The sequence below is a fragment of the Dendrobium catenatum genome, unplaced genomic scaffold, assembly GCF_001605985.2.
Source record: "Dendrobium catenatum unplaced genomic scaffold, ASM160598v2 fragScaff_scaffold_733, whole genome shotgun sequence".
Classification (NCBI taxonomy): domain Eukaryota; kingdom Viridiplantae; phylum Streptophyta; class Magnoliopsida; order Asparagales; family Orchidaceae; genus Dendrobium; species Dendrobium catenatum.
In genome coordinates, this window is record NW_021319195.1 from 424009 (window position 1) to 440767 (window position 16759).

The 16759-nt window shown below is 37.6% G+C and overlaps 2 protein-coding genes across 3 annotated transcripts in view; both read left to right on the plus strand.

Moving 5' to 3' along the window:
* The window catches only part of LOC110102346 (probable flavin-containing monooxygenase 1), a gene marked incomplete at its 5' end in the record, with an annotated part of 16781 nt that extends 12284 nt beyond the window's left edge, over window positions 1-4497 (plus strand). The window contains one exon of the mRNA XM_028696336.1: window positions 3983-4497. Coding sequence (XP_028552169.1) covers window positions 3983-4340 — 358 coding nt within the window. The remainder of the gene's footprint in view (window positions 1-3982) is intronic.
* A 5677-nt stretch (window positions 4498-10174) lies between these two features.
* LOC110102363 (ACT domain-containing protein ACR6-like) lies at window positions 10175-13761 on the plus strand. Of its 2 annotated transcripts, XM_020830684.2 has the most exons (8): window positions 10175-10637; window positions 10772-10865; window positions 10954-10999; window positions 11109-11223; window positions 11312-11379; window positions 11805-12410; window positions 13055-13159; window positions 13228-13761. In XM_020830684.2, the coding sequence occupies exons 2-8, from the start codon at window positions 10789-10791 to the stop codon at window positions 13570-13572; spliced, it is 1362 nt and encodes a 453-aa protein (XP_020686343.1). In that variant the 5' UTR covers window positions 10175-10637; window positions 10772-10788; the 3' UTR covers window positions 13573-13761. The 2 variants fall into 2 exon arrangements, with proteins under 2 accessions (XP_020686343.1, XP_020686342.1); XM_020830683.2 differs by having other exon boundaries at window positions 10176-10865.
* Window positions 13762-16759: the final 2998 nt, after the last annotated feature.

Genomic DNA, 16759 nt, shown 5'->3' on the forward strand with positions numbered 1-16759 from the left:
GGAAAACCCGACGGTATAGGGATGCCTGAACCATTTCCGTCGCATGTTACGGCGGAACTATTCCGGCTTATGGTTCCGGCGGATAGTACGCCGCCTTATTTAAACTCAACGAAAAAAAAACGGCGGAGTATACGTCGGAAATTATACCGACGGCAATATTAAAATTACCGGCTTTCCTTTCGCCGGTAGAAGCCCTATTTCGCGAACCCGAACCCCTCTGGCCGTCATTCTTTTCCTTTCTTTCTCTCACTTCCATTGCTTCACTCGTCGCCTGGCCGTCATTCTTTTCCTTTCTTTCTCTCACTTCCATTGCTTCGCTCGTCGCCCTCCGTCGCCGTTCGTCGCTCGCCGTGGTTAGACGTCGCCGACGGTCACCGGACATCGCCGTCGACGATCACCGGACTTCGCCGAGCCTCCTTCCTAGTCGCTCGTCCCGCCCTCTGTGCTTCCTAGTCGCGCGCCGCCGAGGAACCGAAGGTATATGTTTTCAAATTTTTTTGAGATTTCGGTTGGATTACATATAGATTAGCCTTTAGTCCATATCTTTTTGCTATAGTCATGGTTGTTATCATGAGCCACCATCTCACTCAAGGGAGTGCTTCAGATCAAAGCAAAGGTTATGTGGCTTTTAATATTCGTGAGTCAGCATGATCACATATATTCTCGTTTCGCTCTTTCTCTCTATCCCTCTCTCTCTCTTTTCACTCTCCCTCTCTCTTTTCCATATCTCTCCCTTTTCACTCTCTCTCTCTTTTCTCTCCCTCTCTCTTTCGCTCTCTCACTCTCCCTCTTTTTTCTCGTTATCGCTCTTGCTTTCTCTCTATCTATCGCTCTCTCTCTCTCTCTTGTTCTCTCTCTCTCTCTCTCTCTCTCTCTCTTTTCACTCTCCCTCTCTTTTCGCTCTCTCACTCTCCCTCTCTTTTCTCTCTCTCTCTCACTCTCCCTCTCTCTCGCTCTCTCTAACACTTGCTATCTATCTATCTCTATTGTTCTCTCTCTCTCTCCCTCTCCCTCATCTCAATGCTCTTGTTCTCGCTCTCTCCCTCCCTCTCTTTTCTCTCTCTCTCTCTCTCTCTCTCTCTCTCTCTCTCTCTCTCTCCCTCTCTCCCTCTCTCTTGCTCTCTCATATATCTCTCTATCTATCTATCTCTCTTGTTCTCTCTCTCTCACTCTCTTTTATCTCTCCCTCTCCTTCTCTTTTCTCTCTCTCAATCTCTCTCTTGCTATCTTGCTCTAACCCAAAGTCACAATCAACAAATTAGATCTATCATTACTAAATTAACACTTAATAAATAGAAAATTTAGATCTACTCAAATGATTACAACAATACCTCTTGCATATGTCTAAATTACTACCTAAATCATACAATATATTAAAAACTCTTGCAAATGTCTAGTGAGAACAAATAATCAAAGAAAAATGTTAAAGATTACCTTAAATTCCTGATTTATCTTCAACTCACATGAAACCTAGGGCAGCCGGCGTGAGATCCGGAGTGAGATCGACGGCGGCAAGAGACAGCAGAGGTTGACCGAGCGAGAGGCGGCCAGTGTGGGGTCGGCGGTCGGAGTTACTTCGTCGGCGGCGACAAACCGAGCTAAATTGAGCGAGATGCGGGCAGAGGCGACGGCAGAGCGACCGAAGCGAGAGAGAGAAGGAAAGAATAGAAATGAAATGCAAGGTGCGGGTCTGTTCGTTTTAGGGCATTTATCGGCGGTATTCCGGCGGTCCGGACCGCCGGTAACAAAATAACTTATCAATGGCGGTCCAAGCCGTCGTTAAACCGCATGGCATATTGACGTCCGGCGATTTTGCCGGCTGTTACGTGACCGTCGCTATTACTGGCGGCTTAACGAAAACAAAACCACCGGTTAGTCCGCCGGTAAAAGCCGGCGGTGATACCGCCGGCGAAACCGCCGTTAAAACTGGCGGTCCATAAACTGCCGGTTAGAACCGCCGGTAATCGGTTTTTTTCCTGTAGTGGTTTGGCCATCTGTTTGTGGGTGATAAGTGGTGCTCCTTTTCAGAACGGTCCCCTGTAACCTGAACAACTCCCTCCAAAAATGACTGAGGAACACCTTATCTCTATCTGACACGATCGCCTTTCATACGCCATGCAATCTGACCACATCTCTAATGAATGTTAAAGCCACTGTCTCCACTGTGTAAGGATGTCGGAGGGGGATGAGATGGCATACTTGCTCAATCTATCCACCACCACCAAGATCACTATGAAGCCCTCTGAACGGGGCGGCCTATCTATGAAATCCATGGATATCTCCTCCCATACTCGTCTCGGTAGCGCCAACGGCTATAGTGGTCCCCCTAGTGACATAGCCAAATATTTGTTCCTCTAATAGATCTCACATCTTGCCACCATTCATTTTTGGATCCCACAATTATATATGGGTAATTTTGACATTTAAAACGCATATGGAAAATTTGTGCAATGTCATATCTGTTGATTGTTATTTTCGGTGTTGTTTGGTTGAATTAAGCGTGAAGGGCATTTCTTTGATAATTTTAATGTTTTGAATACATTGACACATACCACTTTATGAAAAAGCAAATTTTGAGTGATTTTGATTGTAGTCGAGGAACTTGTTTCACATGACTTTGCTTTATTTGGTCATTGTTTTCATAGCGCATGCTCGAATCAACCAGCAAAGCAATCATCTAGGTCAACAATAGGCATCTTATACTTTGGAAGCAAATCTTCATGAAATGATTGCCATGACTACTAATTTGATATATGAAGACCTTTGAAACTCGCTCAAACGACATCAATCTTAGCAAGACTATTCTTATCTTTAGTTTTTAGGCACCCTAATATCGTTCAACATAATTACACAATATGGAATTATCATATATCAAGATCTGCGTATGCCAAGTCATTGGAGTGATTAAAATTATTCTCTAGAGGTGGAGCTTTCCAAGCGGGACCATTCCAATGCTTGCAAAATCCTCTTAAACACGGAGGAATCTAGCTCTAATGAGATGGCTTTCTATTTGCATGAATCACATGAATTAGTTGAAGGAAACGAGGATTCTGGCTGTAGCCATTGTAGAACATAGTTTTGATTGCAAAGGGTCACTCATTAAATTTTGATTCTCATCATTATGATCAATAAAAGAAATATTGAGGTCTTATAGACAATCTTTGCTTAAGATATAGCTTGTTAGATAAGCATTTGGTTATGTTCAAAATCTCTAGCTTGTGTTAAAACCTTTAGTGGCTGTTTCTCAAAATTATTTGCCAAACCATTTTGTTTGTACCCTGAAGCCTCGAATGGATTAAACTAGTATGCTTTAGGAAAAGATGGTATAGTTTGATAATAAATTTTTATTGATAAAAAAGAAGTATATGCTTAAGTAAAATGCCTTTACACACGTCCATATATGTTTTTTTATTGTGTAATATTATAATCAGATTATGATACAAGTATGCTTAAGTTAATAGCAAAACATGCTAAGTTAAAATGCCAAATACAAAAACAAGATTTATAAAGATGAAACTATCCATCTGTTACATGAAATATTTTTGGCAAGCTCTCATTTATGACCCCTCAGCTTATAGTCTTGTTAATATTGGAGAATGAAGATTTTTTTTTTTCTCTTATTTATTCCTCTCCTGTAAAACATAATATGAAATCTCTTATCCACTTGAGATTATTAGTCTTAGATTGCAAGGTCAATATAGTATTATCAGAAGCAAGAAAATTTTCATAACTATGTAATAGCTAGTATCTCTCTTTGTCTCAGTTCCTTAGCTTGCACATTCTACTATCCCTTAGCCACTAGCTAGAGATTAACATCACTACATCTTTGCAACAATAAAGAAAAAGAAAGCAGGACCACCAAAACTCCTACACTAATCTCTAGTCGTTGGATATTCTAAACTTCTAATAGTGCTTCAACTTATATATTTTACCTTATTATTCACCAACTTATGAATTTTTTTTTGTTGATTTCTATGTATAGGGAATGCATTCATCCAAGGATACCACAAATGGCAGTAGTAGGATACTCAGAGAGCCTTGCAAACCTTTATACTTCTGAGATGAGGGCAAGATGGGTGGCACATTTCCTTGATGGAGGATTTAGACTACCAAGAATAGATCAGATGGAGAAAGATGTAACTGAATGGGAAAAGTTTATGAAAAGATACTTACATGAGTATTATAGGAGATCGAGCATTGGCACAATTCATATCTGGTATAATGATCATCTTTGTAAGGATATAGGTTGCAATCCTAAAAGAAAGAAGGGATTCTTAGCAAACTTGTTCCTTCCTTATGGTCCTTTGGATTATGTGGGAGTTGGGTCAAATGAGAAGTAATGGATTTTTTTTCAAATTTGATATGTTGTTGTTAAATAGGTGGTGAGGGAGTAGTTGTGAGTGATTTGTGTAAAGAATATGCAAGGATTAAATGTTTATGTTTGTATGTATGAATGAATGAACTATATGTTAAATTTATATTTTTGAATTTTGTTAAGATTCAAAGTTAATTTTGAGTTTGGTTTCAAAATTCATAATGACATGCAAAAGAATTTTTAGATTTGTACTTAGAAAACATTTATTTTGTTTGAACATTTGGTGGTTTGCAAGGTGATGAGTTCATAATATAGATCAATTGAAAGGGCTTGGATAAAAAGATGCAATATAGTTGGTTGTTTTAATGATTGAAATTTTTTAAGTGAATATATATTTTATTTCTGAGTAGATTTCATTTATGAGAAGCTATAAGCAATCAGTAGTGAACTTTTCATCATGTAAGTGGAGTTTATTGCATGCTTTGAAGCATATAGGATTTTTAAAGATTTTGTTATAGGCTCTATAGATGTATTATGCACTAATAACAAAAAATAAGCTTTTGGTTGTTCTTACAAAATAAACTCAAATGTTTATCAAGAAAATAAAAAATTCAACTCAAATTCTTCTTAGTCAAACATTAGGAGAATTAGTTTCAATTCAATTCCTTTATGATTTTCATTTCCTTCTCATTTTTATATCATCTCTTTTAATTCCTTTGAACCAAACAAAGCCTATTGCTCTCTTTAGTTTAAAAGGAATTAGTGAGATTACATTTTATTTCTGAGATTTTGATTGTTTGATTTCAATATAATTAAAAATCAAATAGAACTCAATCGAAAGCATGCAACCCTGCAAGCATTGCAAAGTTCTTATGCTTAAATAGCTTATTTATTCCACTCATTAATACATTTTAGCATACACTGAAGATCATGCAACACTACATAATCATGATCAAGATTTACAATTGTGAGCTCAAAAAATTCGTGCCCTGGCCTCCCCTCTTTCGGGAGAATTTTAACAAATTAAGTTCCGAGGTAAGTTTTTAGAAGGCAGATTGGGCTTGAAATAAGACACTACCAATAGATTATACCCTAATTTTGTGAGGACTTTAGATCTTAATTCAGGTTTCCTATAGACACAAGCCCCTATAGTTAATTACCCCTCTCGATAACGAGAGAGAACTTTCGATTAAGACTAGTCGTCGATCATATATGTAGAAATACGTGTTATCTGGTGTATAATAGCAGCACGGGTTGAGGTATTTGATAATCATAAATTCACCACTTTGCACTTAAAGCGCATGGTGGAGGGAATAGATGATGGACACAATCAAGATCTCATTGTTCTGTCATCCCGGGCCCATCGTGGTCATTGGCCTACTTAGTCAGAGGAGGTAATCGACCCAACCTTATAGAAAGATCCTTGTCGGCAGCCATGGGTTGCTTCGTCCAAGGGTATCTTGTAGACCTGTGGGGAATATTTGCCTAAGGAGACAAATATGTTTCCACACTGAGGGCTTTGTGTCCTATCAATTTATGTCTTAATGATTTGAAGCAATGGGGGAGCATACAGGCTGTGATCATAACTGTAATACAATGGAGTCGTTGGACCAAGCCACTAGATCAGAGGGTCGAGATCATAATCGTTAACTATGTAGTGCTAATATGGCCAGTACACGGGTTCCTTGCTAAGCCATCCAGTTAAGCCGCCAATTAGAGGACCAATGCCACATCCATACCGACAGGAGACATATTGAGAATGAATCCTAGTGATATTCTTGACCAGATATTAAATCTTTGTGAGCTAAAGTAGTTTTTTGGTTTGTCCACCTCGACAAACTGTTATAAATGATTGATGAGTTTTGCTTTAAGCATTTGATAAATGATTTAGATTTTAAATATTCTAAATTTTGATATTTTCTTAGAGTTTTGAATTTTGTGGTGTTTGGATGACACTATGATTATTTGGAATTAATCCTTCCAGTTGAGATTTACGTTCAACACGGCCATCTTCAGGTTGCACTTATGGGTAATTTCATTTATAGATTGAACCTTGTTGACTCTGTCTACTTGCCGACATATGATTGGATTCTTCGTAGGCTTTAGGCCTTTATTGATGAATTTTCCTGGTTACAGGCCTTGAAGGCCTAATATGAACGTACTAAAACAAATATCTCAATCGATGTCGTGACTGTATATTTAGTTGATAGTTCGAGCAGTGTCGACTCTTATCTGCTTGCATAAAAGGATCAAGCTCGAACTTGATTTTTTATTTGACCAGTGCAGCATCCTTAGACATCTGGTGTGCGCAAGCATTACGCTTGATCCTTCCCCATACGATTACTTAGGGGGCATATTATCAGTCGAACCTTGTCGACTCTGTTTTATTGTTGATACAAGATCGAGTTTATTGTCGGCTTTAGTTTTTATCAATGAATCTTTCTTATTGAGGTGAAGGCTTAATATGAATGTATAAAATAAATATTCCAGTCAATATTGTGACCGTATATTTGATTGATAATTCGAGTCATGTTGACTCTCATCGACCCACATAGAAGGATCATACTCAAACTTAGATTCATTTCTTGACTTGTAGAGTCTCCTCAGATGTCACGTGTGTATACTTTCATTCATATATTGATGTGTTTGTATGTGCACTTTTATGTTTATGTGTATACACATTGCAATGTATGTGTTGGGGTATTTTAAATATTTAATGTTGATCAGTTGCACAACGACTGCCATTTGAACGTGCGTGACGCCCTATTTAAGATCTTGTAGACATCTTATGTCCGCTTGCATGAGCGTTGCTAATCCAGTGGTGTGGTGTCGCACTACGGGTTGCTCGTTGCTTTATACATGTAGACTGTGGTGCACTAACTAGTCTCTTGCGGTTACTTGTAGATATTTGTATATGTTGCACATCATCAGTCTTTGCTTGCAATAGATCAATGTAATTGTTGTCATTGTGTGGCTACTAGCTATAAGGATGTTGTAGTATTCACTGCCTATCATCGTTCATCACCCACACGTATATTATTATGTAAACGGTGAATCTTCCATCCCTGCCAGTAAGCATTTGCATTTGCCATGATCTTCTACCTCATGCTGCAGGCCTCATTTTCCATTTGAAGGGACGTTGTAGCATTCATCTAATTTATCAAATTGTTGTACTCGTAGGATAACCGCCAATGTTGTTATTTGTTGGTGCTTGTGCTTTTGATCAGTGTGATGATTCTCCAACATTCACATGAGACTTCAGCTTATTGGTTGAAAGCAAGTTGTCATGTTCTTCCATTACTTATGAGTTTATTTGCCCTCAAAGGTCATTTGTAATAGGCAGGAAAAGCTTGACATCCTTGCTTAGTAACATTAGTGCTTATATCGGCACTACACCTTTGGCATTTATTGGAGAAATTTCAAGTTATTACTTTCATATAAATTGTCATATTCTCCATAATCTTCGTTACTCTTTGCTTACAAGCAAGTTGTGTTACATAGTCTTTGTTAATTTATTGATGTTCATTACATGTTCTCACATGTACAGTTGCATTTTAATTTCAGCATTTCATAATTTACACTTTTCATGTTGCACATTAAGTCCAGTTTTTTATAGTTCGATTCAAAAGTTTTGTTCCCTGCATTATGTTCAAATTCGAGTCGCATGTTGTTCTTTTATTCAAATTCAGTTCTTCTGCATTTGATTTGAATTTTGGTAGCCTTCCGGCGTCTCCCCAGTTTAAGGAAATTCCAAGAGTCAGGGCCGCCACGCTGCGAGCGTGTGTATATTAGGTGTCGGGCGACATTGTGACCGTAGTCTTCAATCTCACCGTGCTACAATAGCGCATATGGGTCTTCAGTACCTGTTTGAAAGTGTGCAATTACTTTCCTCGCAAGCACTGAGGTGCGTACTGGTACTTAGAAGCGTCCCCGCCACACTACGAGAGCGTGTACATAACCTATCCATCTCGCCATAAGCGTCGCACCAGATTTTCTCCTATCGTGCTACCAGAGCACATATATGGGGTCTTCCGGTCAACTACAGACGCCAATAGCATGATTTTTTAAATTTAGGGAATTATAAATGTGCGACAAGGTGGCAACAATGATGTCGATGACGATGATTGCAAAAAAGCTCGTGCGCACGGACACACACAAAAACACACACATTAGTAGCATTAGTTTTTATTAATTAACCATAACAGCCAAAGTAAATAAATGAGCAAAGTAATAATAATCAAAATACAATAAAATAAAAAATCTAACTGTTTGGCTTAGGTTGAGTGAAGGAGTTTCAGGTTAATGGGCTTTTATTGTAAGGATTTTGGTGATGTAGAGGTTTGGACATTGGGGTGAAAAAACAGTGTGAAAATCAGAAAATGCTTCTACTCTATGGGACATGTGACAAACTCCACTAAGGCGCTATAATGGCAAAATCGGGATTATTAAAGATTTCTTGTCTAAAAAATAAAAAAAGTGCTCGACACTCAGAGTTTAGATAACTTGGGTTAGGGGAAGGTCTGCTTAGAAACAATTTTGAGTTGTTGGAGTATATAATATATATACACAACTCTCCTAGGCCTATTGGTTGAGAGCTTTGTCTTTCAATTAAGAGGTCTAAGGTTCGAGTCTATGTGTATGCGTTGTGTGTGTGAGTTTGCCTTAAATGGCCCAAATGTCCCAAAAAAAAATTTCAAATCTAATAACAAAAATTTTCAATCAATTTTTCATCATTATATGGTCAAACGGCGACTTAGGCTCAGTTTGATATGAATTTTTTACTATTTTTTAGTACAAAATTTATTTTTTTTGCTAAAAAATTGTTTTAAGAGCATTAAGAAAGCCGTATCAAACGAAACCTTAGTGAGTGTATGTTGGCGATTACTATAAATTGATATGCTTTTATTATCCATCTTCATGAGGGAAAAAAAAAAAGCTATTAGCTTTGAGGTATATTCACACTTCCTATCTGGTGAATATTTTTTTTTTCTTGAGGTTTAATTTAAGATGACTTTCTTGCTGTTTTTAAAGTAATTTTTTATTACATAATTTCTTAAACTAAAAATTTTTGTACTAAAAAATTATTTTAGAAAATATTAAAAAAGTCAAATTTATAGTAAATAAATGAACAATCAACTATAATTTATTTTCTTATAAGTCTCAAGATTTATATTTTAAATCAAAACTTTATTAATTAATTAATTTTTATTAATAATCTCAACAAAATATGTATTAAATTATTACTATTATCATCTTAAGAGTAAATAATATTTTAATGATGAAATCATTCACATTATATTTCAATAAGAATATCACTATATAAATTTTATGGGAAATGTATATTAAATGCGGTGGTCAATGAGAAAAAAAAAAATCATGAAAAACACGAGGAAGGAAAGGAATATGAATATAAGCTAAAGGCATGAAAATTCAATGAATCTCAAACCCTAAAGCCTGAAAGAAAAAGGTCAGGAAGCTATGTATAGATAGCAGGATATAAAAAGAGAAAAAGCTGAGTTGCATCACCCCAAGAATGCCAATTTAGGCCATCTTCCTCACATGGGACATCTACCAACATGATCTCTTAAACAACTCTCTCTCTCTCTCTCTCTCTCACACAGACACACCATTTTACACTTTATATAAAGTATTTCTACAGTATAAAACAAATTTCTCTCTCTACCTTACATGTATACAAATATACATACTTACATGTTGTTTCTATGTAACCCCATATTAGTTCGGATCCTCTCTACTACGACCTCGCCTCTTTTCAGTTGGAAGAATTATTTTGTGTGGAAACTGAATCACGTCCGGATAACTAAGCCCACGGCTCGGTACTGCTAGATTACACGATAACGGGGCTCGTTACTGCTCGGTACTGCGGCTCAATATTGCTGACGTGGCTCATTCTGATTGATATCCAGATGTACAGCTGATGTCGGCATCACACGGAATAATGTCTCCTTCTGTTGGGCAAAGCAAGTGTTGGTCCGATGCTGGTGGGTGTCCTCGCTAGTTTCCATCAAGGGATTTGTTACACCGCCAAACGCTCCTTTTAAAGTGGCAGCGGATATATACCCGTTCCAAAATAAATTATATTTTTATTATTGTGTTTTTTATTCTGACATAAACCAACTTATTTTTCTTTCAAGAAGCAAAATTGATTTCTCTGTCCTCCGCTTTGGTCGACTGAGAGACGCCGAGGGCCACCCCGCACAGGCAGAGACGGGTATAAAGAAAGAATGACTTGGCTATCATCCCATAAAGGGTGAGGGAGGAAGAAGGGAGTGAGACCGTACTTATGAAGAAGAAAAACAAAGTACACTAACAAAGAAAGGAGGACAGAAAGGAGCCATTTTTTTTTCCTTTGCTTCTTCTCTTTTTCTGTCCATATTATATCCAAAGTTCCCTCTTTTGTTTATTCTGTTTGGCTAATTGAAAATCTTCTAGTAGAAAGCGAGTTTTCAGCTATGTTGGGCTGTGGCTCTCCCTCAATTGATGTTGAGGACGAGTATGCGAAGCTTGTAATCCGAATGAACCCACCAAGGTCAAGCCTTTACTCTTTTCAGTCCTTTTTCTCTGTTTCTGTCTGTTGGAATTCTTTGAAGTTCTGATGGATTTGGGCGTTTTCTCAGGGTTTCAATCGATAACAATACCAGCAAGAGAGCCACCTTAATCAAGGTCTTCTTTCTATTTGATTTTTGTCTCTCTTTTTACCCAGTTTTTTAACATTTTTGTGTTTTGACTTGAATAAAACTTTCCTGCCTTAGTTTAAAGTTTTTTGATGCAGGTGGACAGTGTTAATAAGCATGGGAGCTTGTTGGAGGTTGTGCAAGTCTTGATTGACCTAAACCTAACTATTAAAAGAGCATACATTTCCTCTGATGGAGAGTGGTTCATGGATGGTAAAAATCTACATTATCTCTTTTTTTTTTTAAATAAATTGCTCTCTTTATTTGGTCTGTTCCTCTGTAATTAGCTTCTCTTTTTCAGTTTTCCATGTTGTGGACCAACAAGGGAATAAGCTCTATGATAATGAAGTCATTGAACTGATTCAACAGGCAAGATTCTGAAAATTTTCAATTCAGAGTACTAGAAAAGAAAGAAACTTTACTTAAAAAAATTGGTTTAATCTATTTTTTATAATGCTTAGAATATATGAACATTTTATTTTATTTCTATCATTTTGTACTTGGAGTGTCATCTCTGGATCTTTGAAGAATTCAAGAGTATTTTCTTCTTGATGGTTTTTGTATCTATTACTCCACATTTTGTTAGTTTCAGTTATTTTACTTCTTTTACTGTATTCAGTACACCTTAGATAATTGGTTTGCTTTTTCATTAGTAATTGTATCACCTTTTAGAATTAGATTTTCCATGAGTAATAGTTCTGATAATGATGTTGTTTATGAAGTACTGATGTGTTTTATATGTCTGCTCTCATCAAATTTCAGAACTTTTACTAACATAAACTTAGTAACCACAGTCACTAAGTTCAAGAGGATCTAGCTTCAGATCATTGAGGCAGTCAGTAGGAATCCAAGCAGCTTCGAAGCACATTTCAATTGAATTGATTGGTAGAGATCGACCGGGGCTGCTCTCGGAGATATTTGCAGTGCTAACTGACCTGAAATGCAACATTGTGGCTGCTGAAGTTTGGACTCATAAATTGAGAATGGCATCTGTGGTCTATATCACAGATGAAGCCACCGGAGGACCAATCGATGACTCTGACCGACTAACAAAGATCAAGCAGCTTCTTCGCTATGTGCTTGAGGGAAACAAGGAAAAGCAAAGTGCCAAAACTGCAATTTCTATTGGAATGACTCACACCGAGCGGCGGCTGCATCAGATGATGTATGATGATCGCGATTATGATAGGAATGATTCTTCGGTTGTCGATGAGGCCAAGGATGACAAAATCAAGCTAGTTGTTACGGTCGAAAACTGTGTAGAGAGAGGGTATACTGTGGTGTATGTGAGAAGCAAAGATCGGCCAAAACTGCTCTTTGACACAGTGTGCACTCTAACAGATATGCAGTATGTTGTGTTCCATGCAACTGTTATTTCTGAAGGGCCAGAAGCTTATCAGGTAGTCTTTAATATGTTGTTGTAGATCTCTGTGTTAACCTCTCTGGCAGTATTAATTAGTTTTTCTGCTGCATCTAAAACTATTGCTCTTTAATGGTATTTACTTATTTTTCCTGCCTCCTTTGAGCTATTGGCTATGATTAGTTGTTAGTGTTTATTCTTTATGAGATTTTCCACTCACAAAAGGTCAAATAATATCTTCTCAACTAAGGGGGTGTTTGGTATAGGATTGGATTCAATTTTAGTAGGATTTACTAAATCTTGTAAATCCGGATTTAGTAAATCCTATGCTCATAAATTCTGAAAAGTGCTTGGTATGAAAAATTTTAAATCATGTAAATCCAGAGAAGTTTGGCAATAGATTACACGGGTGCCGCTGGAAGAAGTTCCGCAACTCGTTAAATCTGAATATGAACGGGATTAGGATTTTGACGGATTTACCGGATTTATGCCGTAAATCCGTAAATCCTGGATTTGCCGGATTTACAGCGATGCGGATTGCGTTTGACTGGATTTACGCTAAATCCTACGGACAAATCCGATACCAAACACCCCCTAAATCTTCCCTCAATTCTTACTTTCAAGGTCAGTGTATGATTTATTTTGTAATCATAGTATAGTTATTATTGTATTCTTCAAGCACAGGAATACTACATTAGACATATTGATGGCTGCCCTGTAAGCTCTGAAGGAGAGAGGCAAAGATTGATTCATTGCTTAGAAGCTGCAATCAAACGGAGAAGCACAGAGGTACTCCTACCACAATATTTAAACCTTCATGACCAGATGCTAATTCAGCTAATTTATGCTTGGCTCAGGGTTTAAGGCTTGAGCTCTGTAGCGAAGATCGAATCGGACTGCTATCGGATGTGACCCGCATATTCAGAGAGAATGGGCTTTCGGTTATTCGAGCCGAGGTCTCAACCAGGGAGTCTCAAGCCATGAATGTCTTTTATGTAACTGATGCATCTGGAAGTCCAGTTCAGAGCCAGATAATTGAAGCTGTGAGGAATGAAATTGGTGAAACAGTGCTGTATGTAAAGGATGATGAGTGTTCTAAGTCTCCATTGCAGGAGAGTGGAAAGTTCTCTCTTGGAAACCTCTTCAGATCTCGGTCTGAAAAGTTCCTTTGTAACTTGGGCTTTCTAAGATCTTCCTCTTAATTATTGTTAGTTTTATTTAGGATGTTTAAGCTATAAGCTTCTCATCAGAGTATGATTATAAGGCTTGTGTTGCTCAACATGATGTTGATCATAGCTTAGTTGCTTCTGTACATATCTGTGAAGTGACTGAACTGGTTCCTACATCTCAAATGAAAAAAAAAAAAACTTGGTTGCCTTCTCTTAGCTGAACTTCAACAGTGTTTCCTAGTCATCCACCATATATAGTGACTGGAAGATGAGTTGTAAGGCAATGCATAGTGAGCTGAAATGAGAAATTATCAGGTGTGGACTACATATAGCAAGGCTTGTTTAGAGGTGTCAAAAATTGACACGACCTGAACCCGACCTGGAAAAATTCGGGTTCAGGTTAATCTGTTTGTAAAACGGGCTGGGTTTGGATTCGGATTTTTGACCCGTTTTTGGGGTTCGGGTTGACCTGGAAACCCGAAATCAACTCGAAGTTGACCCGGGTCCAGGTCTGGAAACCTATGCTATGCCGCAGTCGCACGTCACACGGCTGAGTTCGTCTCAACTTTCACGTGGTCAGCTGGTCAAGCCCAGCCACACCACTCCGCACGTGCCCAACGGCCCCAACCCACTCGGCGCCTCGGCTTGGCAGCCTTGAGGTCCACGGTGGACCACGCGACACGTGGGATTGGTCGTACGAGGCAGCACAACACCAGCACCTTGGCCTGGCTGCAGGAGGCAGCGCCTCGACATGGCTGTCGCCCCCGACCCGTTTTATAAACGGGTCGAAATCTCTAACCCGAACCCGACCCGGTTCGGGTTCGGTTCGGGTTTTCGGGTCGGGTCAAATGTTGACAGCTCTAGCAGTCGTCTGTCTCGTCAGATTTCGTGGCGGGTCATGTCAACTCGACAACCCGGCGAGTCGGGTCCGGGTTGCATTTTCTGATCTGTTTCCAAAAACGGGTCGGGTTCAGGTCATGTCATATAGCGCCAGATTAGTTCCGAATTCGACCCGTTGAACTGAATTGTCACCCCTAGGCTCGTTGTGTGCTGAGTATGCAGATGTGTAGTCAGTACACTTGGACAGATAGTTGCACGTACAGTAAAGGCATGATTGTCTACATGTAGATCTAGCTATTCATACAATACACGAGTACTAATTTCTCATGAGTTGGATCCTTCATCCCTCTGTAGAGTGGAAAATAGAAAGAGTTGGTAAGTCGTTGAAATGGATATCTGACTTATCCTCCACCTATCAAGCAAAGCCCTCCATATCTGCCAACCAAGCAGACATACAAGCGACATTCAACTTTTTTTTTTCCAGTAGATTCCATGGAATCATGAGCTAAGATTGATGATGACATGACATGGTATAAAAATTTGTTGGATAAATCACATTTTAGTCCTTATAATTATACTCTTTTTCGATTTTAACTTTTTTATAATCTCAGTTGGAGTAATCAAAGCTGATTTCTATTCAAATCAAACAAGAGAAGTAAATTGTCCCAAGTCTTGCTGAAGAAGATGAGGAGTAAAGTTGGTTGAAGCATTTGGGGTATAATTTAGTGATGATGAACTTGCAATGCTATTCTATAAATGGCAATGTTTCACTCTTATTATGAAGAGCTCATATCAATGTCTGAAAATATGTTTGCAAAAACAAAATTGGTTCACATGTTGGGTTAATAATAATAGGTATGTTCTGATCTCCACCTAAAAAATATTAAAAATCGGCACAAATTTGATGTGATCCTTATGATGCAAAAAAGACTCGAGCCCGATTTTAATTTGGCTCAATTTGATTGAATTTGATTGAATTGATCTGTAAATCTTATTGCTTTCTGAAGCAATTTTTTAGTACAAAAATTTAAACTTTTGTACTAAAAAGTTGCTTTAAAAAATAGTAAGAAAGCCGTCCCAAATGAAGCCTTAGCTGAAAGTCTTGTACCTCATCACATACCTCTGCTGATGAAATGAAAGCCATTTACAGCACTAAAACTCTGTTATTTGAACTGAATCAAAAGGAAAGCATCAACATTTATTGATTTAGTGAAAACAACATTTCATCTTGTTCTTCGTCGCCTGCAGGCAATAATGTGCTTTCTTATCCTGATAATGAATGGTACTGTCTTTTTTTGTTTTGTTTTGTTTTAAATTTGATTGACTCTCAGATTTTAAGAAAAAAAAAATAATGAGATGTTGACAGTGATGTATCTGTGTCTCTCCCAATTCAATTTCTTACAACTGGATTTTTCTACTCTGATAAAATCTACACTTCTGCTTGAAATCTTAATGGTATTTACCCAAAAAACAAAAAAAAAAAAAATCTTAATGGCTGATTCTGTTTGGATTTTTGCAATTTTGTTATTGTTTGTGTCAAAGGTTCATCTTCTTCCACGTAGTCTACTCAAATTGCCAGATTGGAGCCTACCAATTTTCCATTTCTATTTACGCTAATTTCGTAACCTTCTGCTGCACTAGAAATGGAAAATAACATTGATGATAAAATAAGTTTTAGGCTTTGCTTAGAACGAATTTCTTATTGTTTTCAAAAGCAAATTTTTAATAAAAAAATTTTTTAGACTAAATAATTATTTTAAAAAGCAGTAAAAAAATTATCTCAAATGAGAAATTATTCTATGCGGACGCCTTACGCAGTTCACCTTCTAAAGACCAATTAAAATGCGCTAGATCAACAATACCAAGCACGATACGAGCGAGGGTGGCATGGCACATTCTAATAAATCTCTATGCAGCGTTCGACATCCACAGAATAATTTGCCCTCAAATGAAGCCTTAGATTGCTGATAAGAATAATTTTCATTTTGTTTTTGAGAAAGAAAATGATGCAACTCATCTTAACCTATTGATTGAGTACTTAAACTACCAACCTCAAAATCTCAAGTTAAAAATTTACATATGTTAAATATGTATCTTCACACCTAATTTGGTCAAAAGTCCAATAAAAATAAATATTACTGTTACTGAATAATATAAACTCATTTATTTTTTTTTTTCTTAAATATAAGGAATTGGTTTTCGCATAAGAAATGAGTGAAAATAAACTATATTATTGCTCCCCTTTATCTCTCTAGACTGGCACCCCATTGATGTCATATGGGTTGGTATATTCTATTAATGATAAAAGGAGCACAAACATTTAAGAGTTCATGAATAAGAAAAAGGTAATCCTGAGCTAGCACATCAATTCTAGAAACAG